The sequence below is a fragment of the Calonectris borealis genome, chromosome 6 (assembly GCF_964195595.1).
Source record: "Calonectris borealis chromosome 6, bCalBor7.hap1.2, whole genome shotgun sequence".
NCBI classification, from domain to species: Eukaryota; Metazoa; Chordata; class Aves; order Procellariiformes; family Procellariidae; genus Calonectris; species Calonectris borealis.
In genome coordinates, this window is record NC_134317.1 from 12,859,934 (window position 1) to 12,883,588 (window position 23,655).

The 23,655-nt window shown below is 42.9% G+C and overlaps 1 protein-coding gene across 2 annotated transcripts in view; it reads right to left on the bottom strand.

The window, feature by feature from the left end:
• The window catches only part of PDIA5 (protein disulfide isomerase family A member 5), a 106,023-nt gene that overhangs the window by 25,754 nt on the left and 56,614 nt on the right, over positions 1-23,655 (bottom strand). Inside the window, exons 12-14 of one of the 2 annotated variants that reach the window (XM_075152866.1) lie at positions 9,506-9,576; positions 8,285-8,448; positions 5,613-5,743 (exon numbers count right to left, since the gene is read on the bottom strand). In XM_075152866.1, coding sequence (XP_075008967.1) covers positions 5,613-5,743; positions 8,285-8,448; positions 9,506-9,576 — 366 coding nt within the window. Of the gene's footprint in view, positions 1-5,612; positions 5,744-7,101; positions 7,882-8,284; positions 8,449-9,505; positions 9,577-23,655 lie in introns of those variants that run through there. The other variant, XM_075152867.1, reaches the window with a different exon arrangement.

Sequence of the window (23,655 nt, forward strand, 5' to 3'; positions counted from 1 at the left end):
CAAAAATAACTTCCAGTGAAATGAAAGTTTCACTGCTGAACAGAAAGCCGGAAATCAGCTCCCAGCAAAGTCTTTATTAAAAATACCCATTCTGCGAACCCTGTTGAGTCCCACAAATTGAGGCCATTTGGCAAGTTAATAACATTGGCAACTGCCACCCTCATGAACCATTAAAAGGGAGCATTTTCCCCCTATTATTTCTCATTGCTGCTGAAAGTCTTTATTTTTTAAGACTGCTTATTACCTTGTGTTTTTACAAAAGTAGGAACTGAATGAATTTGCTTAGTACTGAGCCCTTCTACTAAAAGTGACTGATCTAAAAAATAAGTGCCCCCTGCCCTGTCATTTAGACCTGTTAATGACTGGTCTATTATATATAATTCCTGTTTCTGACATAGTTGATTCATTTGTAGTCTCTTTGGAGGCAGCAATCTCGACAAAAAAAACGGTATTAATGTGTTTTCATGTGTTGGTCTCTCATTCTTATGAGCCACAAGTGGACAGCTTCCGTTTCTGGGCAAGAATTAGTAGGGAGTGTTATTAAGCCTTTCCTATTTAGAAAAAATCAGAACTCCATGGAAAGGGTAAAAAAAAAAAAAAACAACAAAACAAAAACAAATCCCAAAACAAAATAACAAAACACTGCATTTCAAACTCCAGTGTCAATATTCCTAGAAACACAGCATTGCTGTGGTTGGAAGGCATTTCTGGAGATCATCTAGTCCAACTTCCCTGCTCAAAACAGGGTCAACTAGAGCAGGTTGCCCAGCACTGTGTCCAGTTGGGATTTGAATATCTCCAAGGATGGAGACTCCACACCGTCTCCAGTCAACCTGTTCCAGTGTTCAACCACCCCAACAGTAAAAAAAAAAAAACAACACACTTCCTCTTATGTTTAAGCAAAATTTCCTGCATTTCAATTTGTGCCCATTGCCTCTTCTCCTGTCCTGGGCACTGCAGAGAAGAGTCCGGCTCTGTCTTCTTCACCCCTCACGTTAGACACTTATGCATACTGATAAGATCCTCCTGAGCCTCCTCTTCTCCAGGCTGAACAGTCCCAGCTCTCTCAGCCCCTCCTCCTCATATGTCAGATGCTCCAGACCCTTAATCACCCTCATGGCCCTTTATTGGATTCGCTCCAGTATGTCAGTGTCCTTTCTGTACTGGGGAGCCAGAACTGGACACAGCCATTCAATTGTGTCTCACCAGTGCTGAGTAGAGGGGAAGGATCAGCTCTCTTGACCTGCTGGTGATGCTCTGCCTAATGCAATAGAAGATGCCCATCTATGGAGTCTGTGTCCCCAGCTCTGAATTGTTTCTACAAGAGCAGAAAAGACCTAGCATAAGTTTGGGGGAACATCACCTAAAAATAGCTAACATAGGTCACATTAACAAATTATGACATCAAAAAGGCATACTAAATCCCAGGGATGAACAAGGCAGAAGAGGGCAACCATGTGAGTTTTAGAGAATGTGATGGTCATTAATTTGGTATGGGTCTTTGCATTGACTCAACAAGAAATTCCATGTAGGACTCTAAGGGCTTCTCCCAGACAGAATTTTGGGTTAAAAACACCGTAAACTCCTGAAGAACTATCTGCACCTCCCTATTTCATTGAAAAATGCTCACCTAGCTTCAATCACATTTTTTTTTCCTTAATTCAGTTTGAGTAATGCAGCAAAAACATCTCCAACTGAGAAGACATGTTATTTACTGGAACTTTGCTGCCCTTTGTGATTCTGACAACTAATCACAACCAACTGCTTCTATTTTGCACAGTTTTCAGTGCTATAGTGGGAGGAGGTTAAAATTTAATGCATTGGCAAAGTCAAATCTCAATTATCCGGGATAACGGAGTGGAGAGAGCACATAAAAGTAAAAATGCAGATAAAACACATTCAGATAAGCTATATAAACAAACAGTAAGGACATAAGAGAAAGAAGAAAGAAAAGTCAGTGTGTTGATCCCAGAAGAAGCACTGATGCAAACTCGTCAGTCCAGGATGTTAGGTATTTAATGCTGCGAGTCTTGAAATAAGCTCCAGACGTAGACCACAGACACGCAGCTAGTGTACTTCTGGCCTTAGCTGCTTAAGCACTGCAGTCTAACTGGGCTAGGCTGGATCTATTCTTGTCCATTTGGCTCACTTCCCGATTTGGTCCACAGCCCCCCAAATCCTGATCATCCACATACCAGGCTATGTGTGTACACCAAACCATACTCAGACCTCCTCTCCCCATTTCTGGATGAAGCCAAGCAGTTAAAAAAGGAAACCTGGAGTAGCTGATGGTATCCAATACCCCAAGGACTGGTCTATGGAGAGAATATAGACACTGATCCCATAAACCCTCCCAAAATGCCTCTCAAATGCTGGTGCAATAAGCCTACTGCTTTTAAATGCTCCTCAAACCCCTCATGGCAGTCCCCAGGACACAACACACACCTGTGGCATCACGCTTCACTTCAGCAGACTGTATCATTGTCCTTCTCTTATTTTAGGCATTTTGAACTCAGAGATAAGGGAGTGGAATGACAATTACATCTTAGGACGACAAGAGCCCCACAAGGGTCCAGAAAAGAGCCGGGCCAGGCGCTGTGCAGCACAGATGCCAGCAGCCTGCTCCAAGTGTTAACCCTGAGAAGCACCGACAAGTGCCAGCCCGCATCACGAGCCTGCGTGGTGTGGTGGCCACAGAGGGTACAGACCTACCCCGTGGCCACCTGGATGAAGATCAAGTCCAAGGCAGTTATTGGCACAAGTAGCATTAGCGTTTCTGCAGCTGGCACTTTTGCCCCAAGTCAGTACTGTGGACCTGTCCCTACTGCTGCCTCCTGCCCCAAATTCTCATTACAGTGCACAGAGATGCCACCAGGGAGGAATGGGAATGTGAAATCAAGATCACCACTCTCTGGGTTTCAAGTCCACAGGAGTAGATCTTTTTCCCAGTAATTTCAAGAGTTTTGATTCTGATTCGCAGTCCTTAAAATATTCCACAGGCACCAGGAATAACCTTTACGCTTCACCCACATTCAGGGTGACGGAGTAATGAGTTCCCCATCTCTTCCACGTGGATGTAGCAGTCTTCTCTTCCGGAGCTAAATCACTGTGAAGCACTGTTCAGTACCATTAAAGCACCGCGCAGCTCAGTCCAGAGTTATCGGCATAGCAACAGATTGATGATTCTCCTATACATATTAAGTAATCTGGACTGGAAGCTGCCACAGAAAAGCCAGATCTCATTTTAATTTGCATGTAAGATATATATCTGTGGCCTTTGCCTAAAGGTTTGTCACTCTAGCTGAAAGCTTTACAAAGGTCAGAATATTCAACTTTCTGCTTTAAATTCTAATGACAGATGAGAGATGTATTTCTTAGCATAAATATTTATATATAAACATATTTTATATATGCATGTATACACACACCCCCATCTTAAAATATCTCAGCATATGTCTAAGTGTAACAAATACTGTCATAGAGTCACAAGTGAATGGAGTAACATACTGTGAGTCTGCACTGACCTAAGATGTGGATCTGAATAGAAAAAGAAAATTATCTGAGATAATGGGGGCCTGGCAATTTTAGCAGTGTTCCTTCTGCACTAAAATAAGCAAGTTAAGACTAATTGGCAATGTAAGCTCCAAGAGGTCTCAAGATTGAGAAAATGGTAAACAAAAGCTAATCTATCAAATTTAGCAGGAGGCACATTATCACTGCAGAAAAGCTGCAAAATAGAATGATTTATACCGTTCTATTGCATTAATGATTATTTCACAGAAACCAGAGATTTAAAATATCCAACTGCTACTTTCCCTTGCACCCAACAAAGGGCAGGCTCGTTGTGCTCTCTTTGTGCGCCTGCTTTCTGCTTTGCACACCGACACTTCCACATTTAGAGAGAACAAATCTGACAAATCAGAAACTGTGCATGACCCACATACTGACAACACAACAGCAACGCTGACTGTCTTAGGAGTCACGGGAAGGCCAGAAGTGGTTCCAGTTAACACCTCTCTGTCCTGTATACAGGTGGCCTCATGCAGCATCCAAAACAGAGCAAGAAGAACGTGTCTGCACAAAGGGCAGCCTCAAGGGACCCAACAGTCTTACATCACGCAAGCCTTGCTTTTACAGCCCACTCCTACAGACAGGGCCAGGCTGATCTTTATTCACCCCTCCTGGTATAAGGGTAGAAGTCAACGGGCAAACAACGGTATTGTAATTAGCCCACCAGGCAAGTCGCCTCATGCTTTCAACCTGAGAGCTACATACTCATTGCACGTAGTGTCTTTGCTTTAAACATGGCCTTAGAAAAGACCAAGAATTTAAGTGCCTTAAAAAGGTGCAGCTGAAAACCAAAAGAGAAATAAATCTCTCTCTTCCACAGGAAGTCACTCATCAGGTAAAGAGAACTCAAGAGACTGTGAACTCCTAAATCTTACCATTTCGTGTGCAATCATTTGATTTTAAAGTTACGGCTTGCTCTTAACCAGTTGAGGTCCATGAATCAGAAATTCCTGGCACATGGGCAATTTTTAGTCAATAGGTGGTGGGAACTGGAGTTGAGAAGGGATTAAGTCCCCTTCCCTTTTCTTTTACAACCTTCCAGAAATCTCCCTTCTGAATTGCACTCCTCCCTTCTCCCACATCCCACATCCAGCAGGGCTTCGTGGGAGCCCAAAAGCATTCATGTTTAATTCTCTAATAGAAAAGCAAAATAAGGGGCTGCCTGATTAAAGATTAAGGACCGGAGCTTTTTCTCCCTTTCTGGAAAATACCTTCAGTCTAATGGGAACAAGTTAGTAACTGCTTATCTGAAGGTTATCCATTAATTGCAGGGCTGGCCATGTGATAGGGAAGAATTTGTCTTGCATCTGAGGGGGCTGAGTCATGGTGCTATAAAAGCAAGTTAATACTAAGTGCCAGGATTATCTTCTCCCTTTGACAGACCCCTCAAAACTTAAGAACCTGTACCAAGTCTGCCTGTCTCTGGGACAACACAGGAAAACAGAAGAGGTCCCTCCCATTCATCTAATTTATAAAGGGCCTGATTCAAAACTCTAGAAATACTCTCAGGAGCTTCAAAAAGAAAGTATGCGTACGATGCACGCAAAACAATCTGGGAGGAGGAAGCTATGCCCATATTCCCAGTGGAAATTTAAATGTAGATTTATTACAGACAAAATTTATTCCATCAAAATTTGTTCTCAGCCTCTGGGGACTGATTCCTCCTATACCACTATATCGATTTCACTACTGAAGTGCTGCACTAATGAGCCAGGCTCTCCATGTCCATTGTGCTACTTAAAGGATCACATTTTGTTATATGGACCATAAAATGCAGCAGAGGAAAATAAATCTGTTTTGTTTTTGTACGCCTGCCTGCTTTGGTGTCTGCATTAACGCAATAACTCTTTAAATAAACTCTGTACACTGTTTTGTTTCCGTTCATAAAGATACAAACGATGGTGCCAATGATGGTCCCATGCACTTATATTCAGAATCAGCTTTTTACCCTTAAAAGTCTGGGGACAGCGAGAGAATTAATTCAGGATTTCATAAACTGTAGGGTTTATAAAACCCATCCATGTAGAGAGGTATTTACTCACATGGTGCATAGAACATGACAAGGGTGTGCTTCTTCTTCTTCAAGGACTCCCTGAAGTCTTCTCCAGCAAGGTGGATAACGCTAGTCTGTTTTTCTTCCCATGCAGGCTCAGGTGGAGGTGGTGCTTCAGGACTAGAAAAGAAAGGAATTTAGTTTGGTTCGAAAATGTTTCTGGAAGCAGGCAAAGGGGCATCACGTCCTAGTCATAATTATCACGAGGGAACTGCGGTCGAACAATAGTGCACAGGCACCCTGAAGGAGATAAACATGCTCGGTATTTCCAATACCAGATAACAACAAAAAAGATGCAAGTTAATTTCTGGAACTCAATAAAAATACAGTTTAAGTGATCGTACTCAGGCATATGAGTAGGAATGCAGAATAAAGATTTCCTACATTGCATCCACCATCTGGGTAGAAAAAACATTGCTCTTGTATCCGTGTGTCATCCATAGGCATGAATTGAGAAGAACAGCAAGCAGGTGGAATCAAAAGGCAACCGATATAGAACAGCATCTTCCATTCAAACATCCTTTTTGTACTCTCTATCGCTATCATGCAAACTTCTATAAAGAATTTCATGACCTTCTCTTGAATTCAGATATTAAAGCCAGGATGCAATAATCAGTATCGTTCCACTTGGAAGACTGGGGGTGACTGAACTGGAATATTTTACCTTGATAAAGAGAATGTCAGGTTTCAATTATGACTGCACATACTGACTAGATCAGAGCAATCCCGCAGATCTAGAGCGCCTCTAACAAAACTTCTGCTATTCACCAGCTCACAGACTTCTCTCAGACTCATTAAATTCATTCCTGCTGTACCTTAAATAGTGATTACTTATATAAAATCATCAGAATGGTGCCACAGTATAAAGACCTTCATATGTCGCCTTGGTAATAAATTAGCTTTTCAGATTTTCCTGTCACTTTGAATGACACCATTTTAAGTTGTATCAGGTACATAAAAACCAAGTGGAGAAAAACTTGATTTTTAAAGTCCTACTCAAGGTCACTTCGTGGACATCCATCGTATTTCCATTCATACTGATTTGCTAGTTGTTAGCAAAAGAATTAGGGCAGCTGGTCTGGATTTTCACATGAACACAGTCGGTGTGAGCTATCATCGATTACAGTTACAGTCAGAGGTGTGACTTCATCTCACACAGATCTTCCCATGCTGACCTGAAATAAGCTACCCACATACTGATGACAATCCAGTGTGGCAGCACAGATGACAGTCACCACAGAGCGACTGGTGCCGAAACTCGCATGGCTGCGACTAGACCGCTCCTTGGGATAGGTTTACACAAGCTGTACTTTTATCTCCAGCCTGCATCCAGATGCATCCCTATTTCCACCAACTTCAGTGCAGCTGTGACAATTTTATCCCTGGTCAGCAAACAAGGATCTTACTCTATTGCATCTCTAGTTGGGAGAACATCCAGCAGGCAAGAGCAGGAGACCAGTTGTGTGGATTTACCCTGTGTTGCTGACTACCTGAGGCTGCAGACAAAAGTCTTCCAGAGGCACAGCAGGATCCAGAAGGGATTAACACCCCTTCCCCTCTTCCTCATTGCTTATTCACCTGCCAATATGTACAGGCAGTGTCAACATGACTGTTTAATTCAATATAAATTACGTGGTGCTCAAAATACTCCAGCAAACTGGTGAAACTAGGACAGTGACTTAACACCCAGCATTGACACAGCAGCCTGGAGCCCGAGTATGCAGGGAGGCCAAGGGAGTACTGTGTCTAAATGTGAAATATAGATAAAACTTCCCAATGATGCTGCCAGATCATATCTATTACCTGATTTGAAGCACTCAGATGTAATTTAAAACGAAAAGAAAGAAAAAAAAACATAACCAAAAAAACCCCACACAACCTCCCTTCCCCCACCAAGTAAGAGGGGAAAAATTAAGACTGCATTCCTCACGCCAACTGCACTTAATGGTTAAATGATTTAAAAACTTCACAAAACACTGGCAGTTTTTTTTCCATTGAATAATGCAGAAAATACATTAGGCTTACAGTACCTAAAGGAAATGGATATTTTATTCCAGAATACTTAAAGAGAGAATTGTACCAGCAATTTACTTCTTTGAAATGAAATTATTTTCATCATACATCAAACTTAATTCTGCATATTTTAGCACACCACCCAAGAAAAGTTGGTTAGTGCAGACAAAGGTGCTGTTTTTGTTGGTCTCGCTGGCTTTCCTTCAGCCCCCGTAGCTGGTATTCTAGGCATTGGCTCTGAAATGCTGGAAAGAGAAAAGTACAACTGCAGAAATTCAGTTACTAACAGTGAAATCTGCTGCTTAGTATAAAGAGGGAACAACAAATGTTCTGTTTATTTTTCAGAGCCATTGCTATTCCTTCTCTAGTGAGAGGCTTAGGGTATATTTGAAAAATATTTATTTTGGGAAAGAAATACCGGGACAGCTATGAAAAACCCCGCAGCAAATAAAGGATTTGATGTATTAGAGACCATAATTAACATACATGTTTGTATGGCTTTGAATACCGGAATTCAATTTGGTTTTGTTAGCAAGGGATTTAGGCAGTCGATTAAGCTAGGTTTAAGATTTACTTCTTCACGACAGCAGTCTTCTCAGAAGCCAGTAACCAGGAACCCAAATACGATGTCAGACGCTCAAAACTTACTTTAGCAGCCAGTCAATAATCTTCTTCTTTGTTCTGAGGTGTGGCAGAGTGTATTTCTCCTCTCCATCCTTAAAATACTTCAAAGTAGGAAACCCTGAGATGTGATATCTTTCTGCCAGTGCCTTGTTGACGGTAGCATCAACTGCTGCAAGGACACCTGGACTCTAAAACAGAGACCACTAACTGTAAGTCCCAGCAACATACACACACCCCTTTGGCAGGAAACAGTGGAGCTGGGGGCAATCACTCATGATCTAGGTGCCTTCACCTTCTCAGGTACTCAGCACAGACACACAGGAAGACACAGAGGACTGATGCAAAACCAGGAAGGGACGTCTTATGGACTAGATGTAACCAGAGCGTTACTTGTCCTCCTCCCGTTTCTGACAGGACTCCCTGTATATAATTCACTTTATAATGCTTAAGAGCTGTTCCCAGGAATAGCATTTCCTCCCACAAATCCCGATTTCTCCCAGAAGAAACAAGCATTGTTAAAGACAAGTTTACTTCAAGGCAAATTCATCTTTCTCTAACCCGTGGGCATCTTTACATGGACCACCTTTAGAGTCACAGGAGAATAGACACTTGTAGAGTGCAATTCATCTGATCTTTGTTTTTCTCACCTCCTCCTTCTTCTCCAACAACTACAAAGGGACTCTAGATGTCTCCACTGAAGATGCTTAAAGTATGGGGGAGACTAATCCTACTCCTCCTGCATGGCGTACACAGTGTGAGACTGAATCAATAACACTAATACTTGTATTATTGGATCTCTCTTCTCCAGCCATGCCAATGGAGCACTTAAGATGAAGCTAATGGAGTGATGCAACCATAAACCCAGCGTATTTGAAAGAGGGATCAACCCGCTTTGTTTTTTTTCAAATTTAATTCATAAATAAAAGTCTATGTTTCTCCACATTCGATGCCTTTAAGTAAGGGAAAAAAAAAATCCATTTTGGATTTGATCATATTATGTATAAGGCCTACAGCAGAATACATAAACATTTTTCGATTTTGTTTTCGTTCAAGACAGAATGTTCTTTCTAAGACTTTGGCAGGGCTCATGCATTAGCGATGAGACTGTACTTTGGAAGCACATTTTGAAGGGTCCTGTGGGAGGATGAGAACAGCTGAATTTGTTGTAGGGAGAAAAGTCACTTTTATTACTCCAGTTATTTATTACTGATTATTTGAAGGATATAATAAAGGAAATTAGCTTACATCACTGGCTACATGGAGAAACTCTGCAGCCTTCTCATATTCTGGCTTCATTTTCTTACAGTGCCCACACCCTGCCAAAAAAAAAAAACAAACAAAAAAAAAACAACAAAAAACCACCAATTAAGTTGTATATGCCATGGTTATTCATTGATCCATCTAGCCATTATCAAAATCCAAAACCATGTGGTAGAGATTTACTAGAATTTAGTATGCATTTTACTTATTTGTAAAGCCTTAGTATGATTTAGGATCTTTTCCAAAGTGGTCACTACAGTTTAAACAAAGAATTTAACCTATTAAAAAAAAATAATAAACCCCCTGAATTCACACCCACACCTCTTTCCTCCCAGAAAGTACTATAAACACGGTACTTGTCAAGCCCATCACTTCTAGCACACTCTTTGGCAAGGCACAACCTCACCTGTTTCAGTTTCCAAATCTTTACCTGCTTTAAAAAGAAACAACACAGGCCCTCACGTGACTTCCTGCCTTTAAGCGGACGCTTATACTAGCACAGCTTAATTGAGTAATGTAATTTGAATTAAACTGCACCGATAATAAGCCCCGCTTTACAGCGGTGCAGCATGTCCCTCTAGCAAGGATTTGCACTGATTTAATCACATCAGTGTAATTACACCACCACATATGTTCTCAACATAAGTAGGGCCTGTAAAACCGAGATAATGCTGCTTTCTCACTTGTGCGAAGTTCTCCAGAGATCTGCCATTACTTCGCTGCTAAGTGCTGACATTACAATAAAGTAAAATGAATGCATGAGTGAGAAAAGCAGATTTAAAATAAATTATTTGGGTGTAAATTAAACTGCTTTCAGCTGGTGCAATTGCTTCGAAGCAAACTGAACTTTCAGGACCAGGTGAGATTCCTGCCGCGACGTGAAGTTACGCTTCAGCACCAAGGCGCGATGCTGGGCCTCCGGGACAGCCCCTTCCTCGCCCCTGCGCAGCCCCCGCTATTGCCCCCGCGGTCCCCGCAGGGTCGGAGCAAAGGGACGGAGCGGCAGAGATTGACACCCGGGCAGGGCGAGGGCCGGCTCCTGCGTGCAGACCGGAGACGCAGAGAGCTGTAATAAGGCGCACGGCACAACCCAGACGCACCACACTCGCCTGCCCCGGTGCAATGTAATCTCAATACAATCCGTCACCGCGCTTTTTCCTCTTGTTTGCAGCAGCAGCCAGCTTTTCTTTCTTCAGCTGTTATTGTTGGAACAGGCATTTGAAGGCCCAGACTTTGCTGAGCGTTTGAAAGTGGTATCAGAAAATACAGCTAGAAATCTGCTTCAATGCAGCTTCAGCAAAAGCCATTTCTGAGGTGTATGGGCAACAGGGTTGGGGCTATTTTTACACCACTGTCTAAAAGAAAATAAACCAAGACTCTGAATCTCAGCGCTGCTTTGATTCCCAATAATGTGATGACTGCCGAAGCCAGCAGACACAAACCTAAGCTTGAACACGACCAGACAACCATGTTCTATACAGCACAAGTCAAAGAGCGCTCGCAGCCGAGAAGCAGTAAGATATCCAGGTGTAACTTCACCACAGCAAACAGGGACTTCAGCAGGGCTCCAACCACTGCAGCACACCATGAAACGCTTTCAGGGCATGTTTATAGAACAGGGTGGATACATTCGAATAAAGACTGCAAATCCCACCCGAGAATTACAGCAAATATCCAAACGGTTGATCCCAGACCAAACTCCAGTTCAAAGAGCTGCTAAGGTCCATACCACTTAGTCATCTGCATAGCAACTACAGGATTAAAAAGCCCCATGTCCTCCTCTTGAGCAAAAAACCAATGCTTTAACGTGGTAGGAGCAGCAGAACGAGGGGATCTCAGCCGGAGGAGGAAGCTTTGCTTTGGTTTTACATGGTGGCAGGAGCATGTGCCACCAAGCTGGGAACCTGATGCGAACAGCTTCAGAGGTGAATTCAGGAAGAAGCTGGAAAAGGCTGAGGAAAAGTTACTGTCTCAGCACTCCTTGTCTTGGTTAAGATCACGAAAGAGGCTGGCAAAATGATTTATTTGCCACCCACAGAAAACTTGCAGGCATATGGCTTTGTAGAAGAGGCTGACAGTTCCCTTTGACACCTGCCCAAGTTGATTTATTTCTCCTTTTAGGAGCAGGGAACTTTATTCATTTTGTGCTCTTCCTCACTTCTAAACAAAGGGCATCTCGAGTCCCAGCTCAGATACCTGGGAACCCCTCTGAATTAGCTAGCTCAAATTTGTACAAAAAAATACTTTTTTGCAGGGGTAACTTCACCTTTGGTGGTGGGCTTTACACAGCGTGACCTCCAGCCAGAGCAAGCTTCATACTGTGCTCTAGATACGGTACCCACACAATCTACACTGTATTCCACAATCAGTAATATTAGATCTGATCAACCAAAAGCATCAAACAACCTGAGTTTTCACAAACCTATGCACAGAAAAAAAACCCAAACAAGCTAGGCATGCTTTGCCCAGGAAATAAAAAACAATCCAAAGCATCTGAAATTCATGTAAGTAATATTTTGGAGGAAGATATCCAGACTATGAAATGTCACTGTTCTGGGTTCTTTCATGAACATCACACAGACACAGCACTACTGACTGCCACAAAGCTAACTCATGCTTAAAATAAAATGGGAAGCAGGATCAGGTCTTTCAAGGCACTTAAATGCAAACTGAAGTCCTCAAATCTTTATCATGCAATGCTTGTTCTACCCCTGACAGAGGACAGCACGATATGCCAGCCTGGAAAAAAAAGCCTCCACATTAAACTGAATCTGAAAGAGGGACAACGAATCTTAAGAGCTTCTCCCACGATAAAAATGCTTCTCTGGCCATCTTTATGAGAATTTTGCTATTCCGTGCTACAGCCTGCTTCCACCTACCATTGCAGAAAAGGGGAGATATGAATTAGAAGTCAGACCTACACACTGCAAATCAATTAATCTCTCCTATGATTATTTATCCCTACCTTTCAATAATCCTGTGAGGATTGCCATTGAATTCTCAGGGCCAATGAAAAAGTAATTTAAACGAATTCCAAGGTCACTGCCTCTCCTTTGACTGCTACATCAGGTTATTCAGCAGCAGCTGTATCCCTCTGCGCTAAGCTCCTCTAGTTTTTTAGATGTTTTCTGTTCATAAAATGAATGGGTAAATAACAACAACCCTACAGGCCCTTAGCCCAGATACTCCAATGTGCTGCATGAGTCTGCTGAGACAGTGGAAGGAAGCCTGCAGGTCTGTATGGGCATCTGTGATAGATGTGCTCTTTGAAGATGCACTGTCGTGTCAAGTGTGTACTGACATTAAAACTAAAAGACTAAGCAAGGGAAGCAACTCATTCAATCCCAGGTGAGAAGAGAAAGGTTGCAGTCAACACAAGGATGACCTGCAGCCTACTCCAAGCTCTGACATCCTCTGAGCCTCTCTGGGTCATGGCTGGTGAACACCCAAGGGACTTGTAGGTATCTACACAAGAGGACTCCCACAGCCTCGGTCTTTTCTTGCAGAAGACAAGTAGCTCCCCTGGAGATGCAAGTCAGAGTTACTCTCCATCTCCATCAGTGCCTAGCTCTCCTGAACAGTTCTGGACAACTCCTTTGACCTCTCAACACCTCATCTTGCTCCTCTTGCACAAAAGGAGCCCCAGGCTGCAAGGGCCAAGGTGCTCGAATGGAAAAGAGCACACGGAGTAAGTGTAAAGGAGGAGTGTTACAAGACAGGAAAAAGAAGTCAAAGCTTACAAAAATCAGTGCTAGGGCATCTGGTACAAGACAGGCCTTGCTAATTGTTTTTAAAATAGATGTCTAAATGAAGCAAGGATTCCGTTTTCCCAGTTTATTTATAATCAATCTTCTCACTTGCACTGTGCAGCCAGGCACCTTCAGTGCAGTCGCTGTCACACAGCTTAGCTCAGCTGCACCCCCAGAACGACGGTGATCACAGGTCCCCAGATCGCCCCAGTGCAGAGAAGTCACCTTCCTCCAGAATCCCACCACAGAGCAGAGGACAACACTCGCTCAGCACTTTGTCCTTCCCAGCATGCGCCGTAGTCAAGTGCAGAGGCAAAGGCCAAGTGTGGACAGAGCAATGCTAACGTGCAAGGGCGAGTAGCACACTGACAAAGGGAAGGTTAACAAATGCACCAAGCAACTTTTTTTTTCCAAGTAAATATCAATATTTGTTTACAGCAGCATGTTTGGCACCATGGCAAAGACTCACAATACAGAGCACAGTTGCTCCAAATGTTTTCGGAGGTGAACTAACGCAAACAATTCTACTGTTAAAACCAAGTTTTGCCTGCAGAAGACAGGCAGAAAACCAGTCAAGCAGCTCCAGCTAAGCTCCTGCATATGCTGTCTTAGCGCAGTCCCCAGAACATAAATCTCTTTCTCTCTGTCATTCACTGTTTGCTTCTTTCAGGTTATTATGCCTATATAAATAAACACCATGCTTTTGGTCACGTCCTCTCATTTCAAGACAACATTGTCCGAGGATCTGAAGTGTATGTGACTGTAAGCAAGAGATAAAAGCCTACATCCAGGCAGCTGTGGACAAGGAATTTCTGACATGAAGAACCCTAGAGATAAATTAAATTGCAAATAAAGATTTTAAAGAATCATTACGTTTCTGCCATTGACAGACTGCTTGAGTACTGTTATCATCTACCGGCTATTTATTGTATCATGCCAGCTCTACTTCCATCTATAGCTGCATACCAAAAATACCTCCATTAGCCTGATGAGAAAGCAAATTTGAAGCACAAAGCATGTCCTGCTTTCAGCATGTGGGTCACTGGCAGTTCAGACTACACTCACAGAAGATTTACAGACAACTTCAAAAAAAGAAAAAAAAAATCTCAAAAAATCCAGATGCACCTTTGCTCTCTAAACATTTAACACCTGGGGATACACCTTTGGTTTCTCCATTCCTAATCCCAGAGAAGCAGTGACCTCTCAACACCGCGGAATAGCCAGGCACCCTTATACGTGCCTTGTTGTTAACTTTGAACATACACCTGTATATATAAAAGCAAGAGTATGTACATGGGTGGGAGACACAATTCTTGCAGCCAGGGCAAGGATACACACACAAGTCCCAGCCCTCTTATCACCTACGCGAGAACACAAATGTATTCTCTTCTGCCATGGAAGCCTTCAACGTACAAAGGTTTCGTATGCATCATGTAAAAGAGTAGGTTTGACATGAGGCAGCTTACAGTTCCTTCACCAGTGTAGGAGAGCATAAACTACAACAGCTGCACATTCCCTTGCCTAATTTAGCCGTCTGCATTGCAGACATCTGATGGGAAATCATCCACAAATTTGACAGGGAGGGAGGATGACAAAAGCAGCTGTTTCTCCCTGTAATTACAGGTACAAATTTGCAACCGTGTTGGTTGCATGTTCACTTAATAGTCATAATGGTCATAGCCATCAGGCCATGCCCAGATCTCCAGGTTTCTGCTTTAAAAAAAAAAAAAAAATCACCTTATGAAAGATCAGGAGTTCAAGAAATTTTATCCACCCTCTTCCCTCTGGGTACTTACTCCCACCAAACCATCCATCCCCTTCTCACCAGCAGCACTGCTCACCCAGGTAAAATTCCAGATACTTGAAAACAAAGATGTTTCAAGGCTTGATGCTTTCTTATAAGATCAGCAGAAACAGCTTCAACATCTTTAACATGATATTGAATTCAAATTTTCAACAGCATACAGCACGCATACACAAATGCAGACCCCCCCACCTCATTACTGTACTTTTAAAGGCAGGTTTGATTTGACCAACTATTACATTGCTTAGGGATCAGTGACAAGCAAACAACTTTATGGCTTTACAAAAGACAAAGCCTGTGAAAGGTCAGCCTGGAAAAGACTCTGAGGAACCAGAAATACAGAATTAGAAGGAAAATACTTCAGCAGTTTGGATTATTGCAGTCATGCCACATTTATGCGGTTGCAGCCTAACGCCTCGGCTGCGTGGGCTGCACAGTTCATCCCAGTGACAGGAGAGCAGTACAGCATCTCGTCCCCGCCATGATCACCACCTCACTGGCGTTGCCACAGACTCACAGTGCAGTCAATCTGTGCGTGCAATGATCTGTGCAAATCCAGTCCCAGCATGTGCACAGAGAAGAAAGTCCCTGCCTGCTTCCAGCAGCTTTTCTGTGTGAAGTCGGGGCACAAAATGACTACAAATCAGTCACCCCTTCTCCTAGTCGTACGACCTCCTAAGGCGGTAGTGACCCCTCTTGGGAGCGCCTTATGCGTGTGCTGCAGAGCACACACGTCCCCAGGGGAAAGTCTCACGGCACTGAGAAAAATAGAGTAGCACAGTGTGGGTCACTACCAAACGATTCAGACGGACACAAATGACCTCCTGATCAGGCCACAGGAACACGCCAACACCATGTGAACTGACACTTGCCTGGTACATGGGGATGCACGCTGAGCGAGCCAAGCCTCACCTCCCTACTTGATCACCTTGGTTGTAGAGGTGAAAGCATTTGAAATCCAATTCTTGATCATCTTTTGTATGCTGGCATAATTGTTTCCACCCCAGCATCACTGAAACTGCTCAACAGAAGAAGATTCGTAACGGCCTTAGACAGTTACAGTAAGAGTTTGGATTATTTATTTTTTTTTTAAAAAGACAGTTGGATCACTGCATTACACAAGATAAATACAATCAAACTGAGAAGAGAGTTTAACCAAATGTATCCTCCGGGAACCCTGTCTGCATCCATGCCACACTCGCAGCTCCAGCAGAAGGGCTACCTTGAGCCAGCAACAGAACTCGGCAGAGGAAGGCTCAGCACAGCAGGGGAGAAACACTGAGCGGGTCCTGCAGGCTGCCTCCATGGATTTAAAAGACAACAGCTCTGATGACCTCCTGCATAACACATGCTTCTGCCTTCATTTCTGATCACGCTGGAGCATATCTTCTTTTGACGTAAAGGCTCAGGGCAAAGGGTGAATATTCTCCAAGGCTAACTCAGCCACAGACTGCTACCTCCCAGGGGTCCCTGAGAGTTACGCAGGGAGAGAGATTTCTGCTGTGTCTTGCCCTCAGAGTGCGCCCTCTCTGCTTTTAACCCTTCAGGGAGCCCTGGCTGAGCCAGGCTCCTGAAATTGGCCTTTGAAAAACATATCCTCATCTGCAACGGCACAGACTCCAACATGCGTCCAGGAAAGATCTTTAAGCTGATCACCATCTTTATTTAAAATAAACTAACAAGAAAAATCTCATGATTCTTTATTTCCATTCCAAATCTGGCTTCAGCTTCCAGCTATTGGAGATTACACTGCATGTATATACCCTCTTAGTCAAAACTATATGGTGCAACTGGTAGAAATCAGTGTTGGGAGACAATGGTGCCTCCTACCATCCCTCTTGGGTGGGAAAAGAAGTGAAGGAAGGTGGATCAGTTGGCATCGGGAGATAGGAATTACACTTCCTACATCAGCTTGGAGGAACATGGCCCTGAGTAGGTGTTGAAAATTAATCTTCCCCTATTGAAATGTGAAAGAGACATGGCTGCCTTAAGGTGAAATTGTTGAGAGTTTATGAAAAATACCACCAGAAGGTTTCCTTCTCAATTAAATCATAATTATTCTACATCTAAAAAAGATCTCCCCCCTTCTCCATTGTCAGGTGATCAATAAAATTTCGCCTTGGAGAGGGAAGAGAAGCTGCACTGCTTTCCCTCACACTCTTACCCCACTATGGAAGACTTTGGATTTAGCAATGAAAATGCCAGAGAACAGAGGTTAGATGAAACAGCTTTCAATGTCCAGCTCAGGAAAACAGCATAGCAAGCAAATGATTTCCTAGGATGAAATCTGTAAAATCATCAGCAAAATGGATGCAACGCAAAGAGATCTTCCTAAGTAAGGTACACCCCAAAGCACTTAAGCTTATGGGGCAGGGCTGATAAAAGCAATGGTGACATTGGCTGTTACTGTGAAGATACCTATAAAAGTCAAGCATCAGGAAGGGATACTATGCAGAATGCACACTTTTTGTCCAAAATCAGAGCAAAAGTGGTTACCAGCTGAGATGCATTCACCTACTTAGGAGAAGTGTGCTGGGATGCTTGCTAACCACAAGCAGTTGGGACCCCAGAAGACACACCTCCACCATCAGCACAATACCCTCAGTATCAAAGCAATAGATTCGTTTATTAATAACTCAGAAAGACAGCGTCACTTGCCGATTCACCATCTGAAAGGGCATAAGGAGCAGACAGGCAGGCAAGCAATCTTTCACTGTAGGTTTCTCTGTTCATTATTTGCCCTTTAAAGTAAGTTCTCTACTCTACCTTCCACAGGATAATAAAAATTGAAGCCATAAAGTATTTAGGAAGATAAACTTGATAATGAAACTCTACTGGTAATGATTCAAGTAGCAGAGATACTGTAAGGCACTTTCCAAATGAGAGCCCTGCACCATATATTAAGCTTATCCAGGCAAGGCAATTAATTTATTTCAGAAGAAATAAACCTGGTGCTTAATTCTTAAAGCTAATTCCTACTGCTAACCCATCATTAGAGGCAAGCGAAGTGAATCTATAAAAGTAAGTTACGCTTCACTCCTATCAGAACTTACCATGAGAGCATTAAGGGCTTATACGCACACCAGGGTCAAGCTTGCGGGAGGACAGTCACCCACTCTGCACACTCAGATGAGGACTTTCACTGGACCAAAAAGGCCAGCTAAATTACAGAAGTCCTTTAAAAGACCACTCTGAATAACTTAATAATCTACAACAGACACCCAGAGAAGGGGACAATGGGGCGAGTCTCCCTTCAGCTGTCATCTCTCAGCTGCCCCTTGGCTCTCCAGCAGCCATAGCTACTCGTTTGCAGTAGTCTCAGTTAGTCGGTAAGGACTTTTTAGGAGAAAGGGAAGGCAATAGTAACGCGAGAAATGAGGCAGCAAATCCCCAAAGAAACTAATGTTCCCTTCACACCACCTGCCACACATTCACAGGAAGACTCTTCTCTGATCGGAATAGCCTTCGCAAATGTCTTCTTTAATGGAGAAACTAATTACTCCCTATTGGAGGTGAGCATACAGCGATGCATTTTGAACAAATGCCCCAAATTTCACGAAACCGAATTATCTACAGTTCAGCTCCTTTCTTTCCTCCTTTACCACTGTCCTGCATACTGCTCTCGATACCCACAACTGCTAGCAAGTAAGTTGTTCAAAGTACACGCTGTGCCCCCAGAACAGCACCATGGCACGCAGCAAGTCGAGATCCAGCCCGAAGGCAAAGTAGCCACAAATGCCCCAAAAGTCTGGTTTTGCTACTTTTTCTGTTATGAAGCTGAACCAGAGCAAGCCAAGGCTCCTCCCTTCAAGTCCCGGCACCGGCTGTAACCAGGCTGCAAGTCATCAGCTCTAGCTGCGATAATCCTGTCTGAGCTGTATCCTCACCCGGTGGCAGATGGGGTTTCCCAAACTTGGGGGCCAAAAGCCTGACTGCCTGCCACAGAGTAGGAAACGCCAAAGGCATCGTCTTACTTCCTTCGTGTTAATCAAGTCTTTGCAACGTTCAGTTATGATATCCCTTCCCTATCCCAATTTTTGCAATACTGGAGCATCTCACAGTCTGGACGTGGCTCGCTACATATAACTCCCACGCAAAGTGAAATGTTATCTCCACTTCACAGACTGGAAATCGAGGCAAATATTTAGCAACTTGGGTCACGATTGTACAAATCAAAGCAAGGCAAGGAACTAAACTTTTATATCTCCAGGCCAAGGCTATTGCTTTTATCACTGGATCATCCTTTTTTATGACTTCACCCTGCTCAAAGAGCACAAACTGCTTCAAAAAGACAATCTTCTTATACGAACTGTGTGCTCTAGTATCAGAAGACCAATACAAAAGAGACAATGGACTCCATCATTACTGTCCTCACCCTTTTCATTAGGTGTCCTACCAAGTTTTACTGCACAAGCTAGTTATTAGGATTTTTATACTCTCCACATTCCTATTTGTATTAAGTACCACTAAAAATCCATATTGATTTTTACCTCAAGAAACGTAAGTGGGATGGTCATTAAAGGAGAAATTCATGTCAGGTTCTTCATTTTCCTGGTTTGCTGCATTCTCAAGAACTCCTGTTTTAATGTGTGATTACATCTCCACTGAAAATCATTGCTGTAAGTAGTTTAATGAGGCAGGTCATTGCGCTGGCAAGTCATTGCACTGAACAGTTTACACTCCCCGAGATTTTTGGTGATATTCAAACATATGTAATATCAAGCAACATCCTGTCGTAGACTTACACGCTTTTAAATATTGATGAACCTAGGCTGAGTGTCCCAGTCCTCCTCTCTCTGAAATCAACAGTCAGAACTTGCTCACTTCAGTGGAAGCAGCTTCAGGAGCCAAGAATTTACCTGTTTCTAACCGCTTTATATAAAGGATATATCTGTTCCAGGAGCCTGACAGTAACATACAGCTAAAAAGTACATACACACCATGAACAGAAAGTTGGCACAATTTACACTTGTCCAGGGAAGCATTTTATTATACATTCCATTAAAAATGCATTAAGGCAACATTAAAGTTAGGCACCTAGGGATGTAAAGAGTCAGGAAACGCAATGCTGAAACTGAAGCAGATCTCTTCTCTCCACCTGTCTATCCAGACTCTTAAACAGCAACATTCATCATCCGAGTGCCCTTGCACAACAATTCAATCTTTCAGTGATCGGGCATTGCAACAGCCCATCCTGACATCTGCACTGCTTCACCAAGAAACCCAACAGAGGTAGGTACTGCCTATGACCTACATAATGGTCCAAAAAGTTTCCCTTGTTCAAAGCTTTCTCTAATTACTCTAAGAGCAAGGAGAACATTTTTGTGGGGTCTAGTAGGAACAGGATCCAGCTCACAACAAGCACCTTGACACATACATGTCTCCTTGTGTATCATTTCATGGACTAGTATACACAGCTATATTATGTGGATATGGCATCTGCCAAGCTTCCAAATACACGACGTGCCTTACACACTACAAACTTCCAGTAATCCTTTCAGGCTGCAGCCAAGGCAGCACAGAACCACTTGCCTTTGTTTTCTTCTCTGACTACAGCATCACCAAATAATGGGCACAATTGTTTCTAAAGTGTTGCCCATACGGAAATTCCAATTTTTGGATTGTCAAAGCTTATAAAGACCTTTCAGGAAACTCTAAAGCAAACCCTTGACTGAGGGCTACATCCTGCCAAGCTTTTGGTTTTCAACTCCCTGCCATTTCACACAGCTAAAGTGCACTTTGAAAACACAGCCCTTCTCTGCAACTTCTGCCGTTCAATAAGCTCTTCTCACACAGAAGTATCTTCAACCAAGGGCTGATCAACATTATACAACTGGAAACAACGGCAGAGTGCAGATGTGGAGTAATACTGGAATAGATGCTATTACTGCTGCTGCTGACATTCCTCCTGGGAAGCTACCTGACACCCCTCCACGAGGACACGAGCCAGGCTTCTCCTCGAAACACCCAATTTGGTTGGGGCCAAGGCTGAGGCCCAAAGGCAGACCTTTGGTGAGGAAAGAATGTTTTCCACCTGAATTAAACTGATACCATCAATAGAGACATGCAGAAGCTTCTTACAAAGATCTACCACTAGATGATGTCAAATAAATTAAGGGAGTTCCTAGCACGGATCTAACAAGAACAGCTTCCCAGCTACCTACTGTTCGTCTTTATCCTAGAGGCTGTACATCTGAAGAAGATGCCAAAAGCTCTCTGTGTAGCCACTGAACACTGCCAACATTTTATTTTAAAAATCACAAATGTCAGGTATGACAGGGACAAATAAAAATTAAAGAATACTTCCATCCATTCCACACTCGGTGCTGCCTAGATAACCCACAAGCCTTTAACCTCCAGTTAACCGGTGCAACTGCATTGGTTTACATTTAAAAAAATATATCCTTGATTGAATCATGAATTAGCATGGAAAAACTTAAGATTTTTTTTATTTATTTATCACAGGCTGCCAATGTTAGGCTGCTGCTGACCTGTGCTGGAAAGGCTATTTTTTCAGGTTGCACAGTAAATTAATTCTTCAGCCTTTTCAACTCGTGGCCTTTCTGCTGAGGCTGCCAACAGACATACCAATTAGCACTCACTGCAATGGTAGCTTGCTTTCATAAGGAACCAGTGGGGGTCTGAAAGGGAGACTTATTTATTTATAGTTGTAAAACCCAGTTTGAAAAAAAGATTTGATTTTGTGAGCACATTTTGGGTTTTCTTCACTTTATATTTAAAGTGAGCAGTGGATTCCTACATCCTAATCTCACCACATGCAGCAGTAAGAAACAAAAACAAGTCCACTGAAACCAGTGATGGTGCGCTGGCAGGGAGAGATCCAAGTCCACTGCTTGGTTAGAAGCTGGAGGCCTTCATCTTCTATTGGGCTAATTGGCTGGCATTCTTAATAATGAGTCCACAAAGTGGCTTAAAACCTTGGGTTTTAATGCACCAGAAGGAGGAGGGAAGGAGGGATGGGTGTGAAAAGCTGTTTTTCAAAGCTAAATTGATAAAACAGCTCCCCATGCAATTAAAAACTTGCAAAGCTGAATAGTTCGCTTTGGAAAGCACCAACTGTGTAATTTATCGGGCTGGCTTATAAAAGGAGAAAAAATATTCGAGGACAGGAAAGGAATTTCACAGACATTTCAACAACACATCAAAACTATAGTGCATTTTATCATCTCAAGATTTATTTTTGCCCCTCCCTTCCATTATACCTTTTTATAGGGCTGCATCTCCAAAGCAGTTTCCAAGAACAAATTGGGGGGCGGGGGGGAAGCGCTGCATTTTCCCTGCCTTCCCTCCTTAGCAAGGGAGGAAAACCGTGATGGCTCCAATATCTCACTAAGGGTATTGACATTTTTTCTAACCTTAAGTCCTGCAACCACAGCTTACTTAAAGTCTCTGAAGAAGTCCTATGAAGAGGGCTGGGAAGACGACAGGTTTAACATGAACTTAAGCTCATGTACAAGGAAGAAATTTTGCAGGAAAAACATTTTAATAGTTTAATCCTTTAAAAAGCAAATGCACACTCACACTAACTGTACAGCCAAAGTGCCTTTTTCCCCTCTTACCTCTGGCATCACCACTGGAAAACCAACTTGGTTATGGGTGATGGGGTATTGGGGGGCGGGGAAGCAACCCCAAGCAACCATCAGAGGTGACTGATGACCACCACTCATTAGCAACAGGGACTACTCAAATCTGTGCTTACGGAACGTACCCAGGGAGGCTACAGCTCGCGGTGGCGCCAGGACATTATGCTACATGAGGCTGCAGGAACAGGTATGCTTTAAAATGTTAGCAATGTCATTTGTGTTAATAAAACATAATGATAAGTAACTCCTGTGCATGAAAAGCAGACACTTTCAGAACCCATTTCTGAATTGACTTTAATTTCAATCCTAGACTTTAAACACCCTTCAGTAGCATTTGAATTGACTTATCAGTGACTTGGTTAGGCTTATTTTGTGCAAGACTCTGAGATGTGCTTTGGAGAAAAATGCTGCGAAAAATGTAGAAAGGGAAATTCCTGCGGTTTTTATTCCTTTGACAAAGTCAACTCAGAAGGACTACAACCTGCACCAATTTGGCAATATTTTGGACAGAATTATTTTTAAAATTGCATTTTACTCAGCAAACAGTTTGATGAGGAAATTGAAAACATACACAGGGCTTTTTTGTGCTCAAGTGACTCAGGAGCATTTTCAAGTCCCAGCGAGCCCCCGTGTCACTAAAGCATTAAACAACATTTGACTGGCAGCATAACCCATATTTAGAGACATTCAGAACCCAGCTGTCATCTTGGGCATCTAAATAAATTGATCAGCTATAGGCACAGATATCAAGAAGCACGTACAAACATGAAATCTTTATTCTCACTGCTAACAGAAGACTATCATAAGCTGCATAGGTGCCTTTATTTATGTTATGGTTCAGAAATAGCTTTGGTTAGTGTGATACATCTTCTGTTACAGACTCGGAAACAGGCCCGCTAACACAACTGTGGTATCTTGTGTTAGCAAATATGATCAATCCAAGCAAAAACTCCAAACCCTTTGTGGGAAAGGGCCATT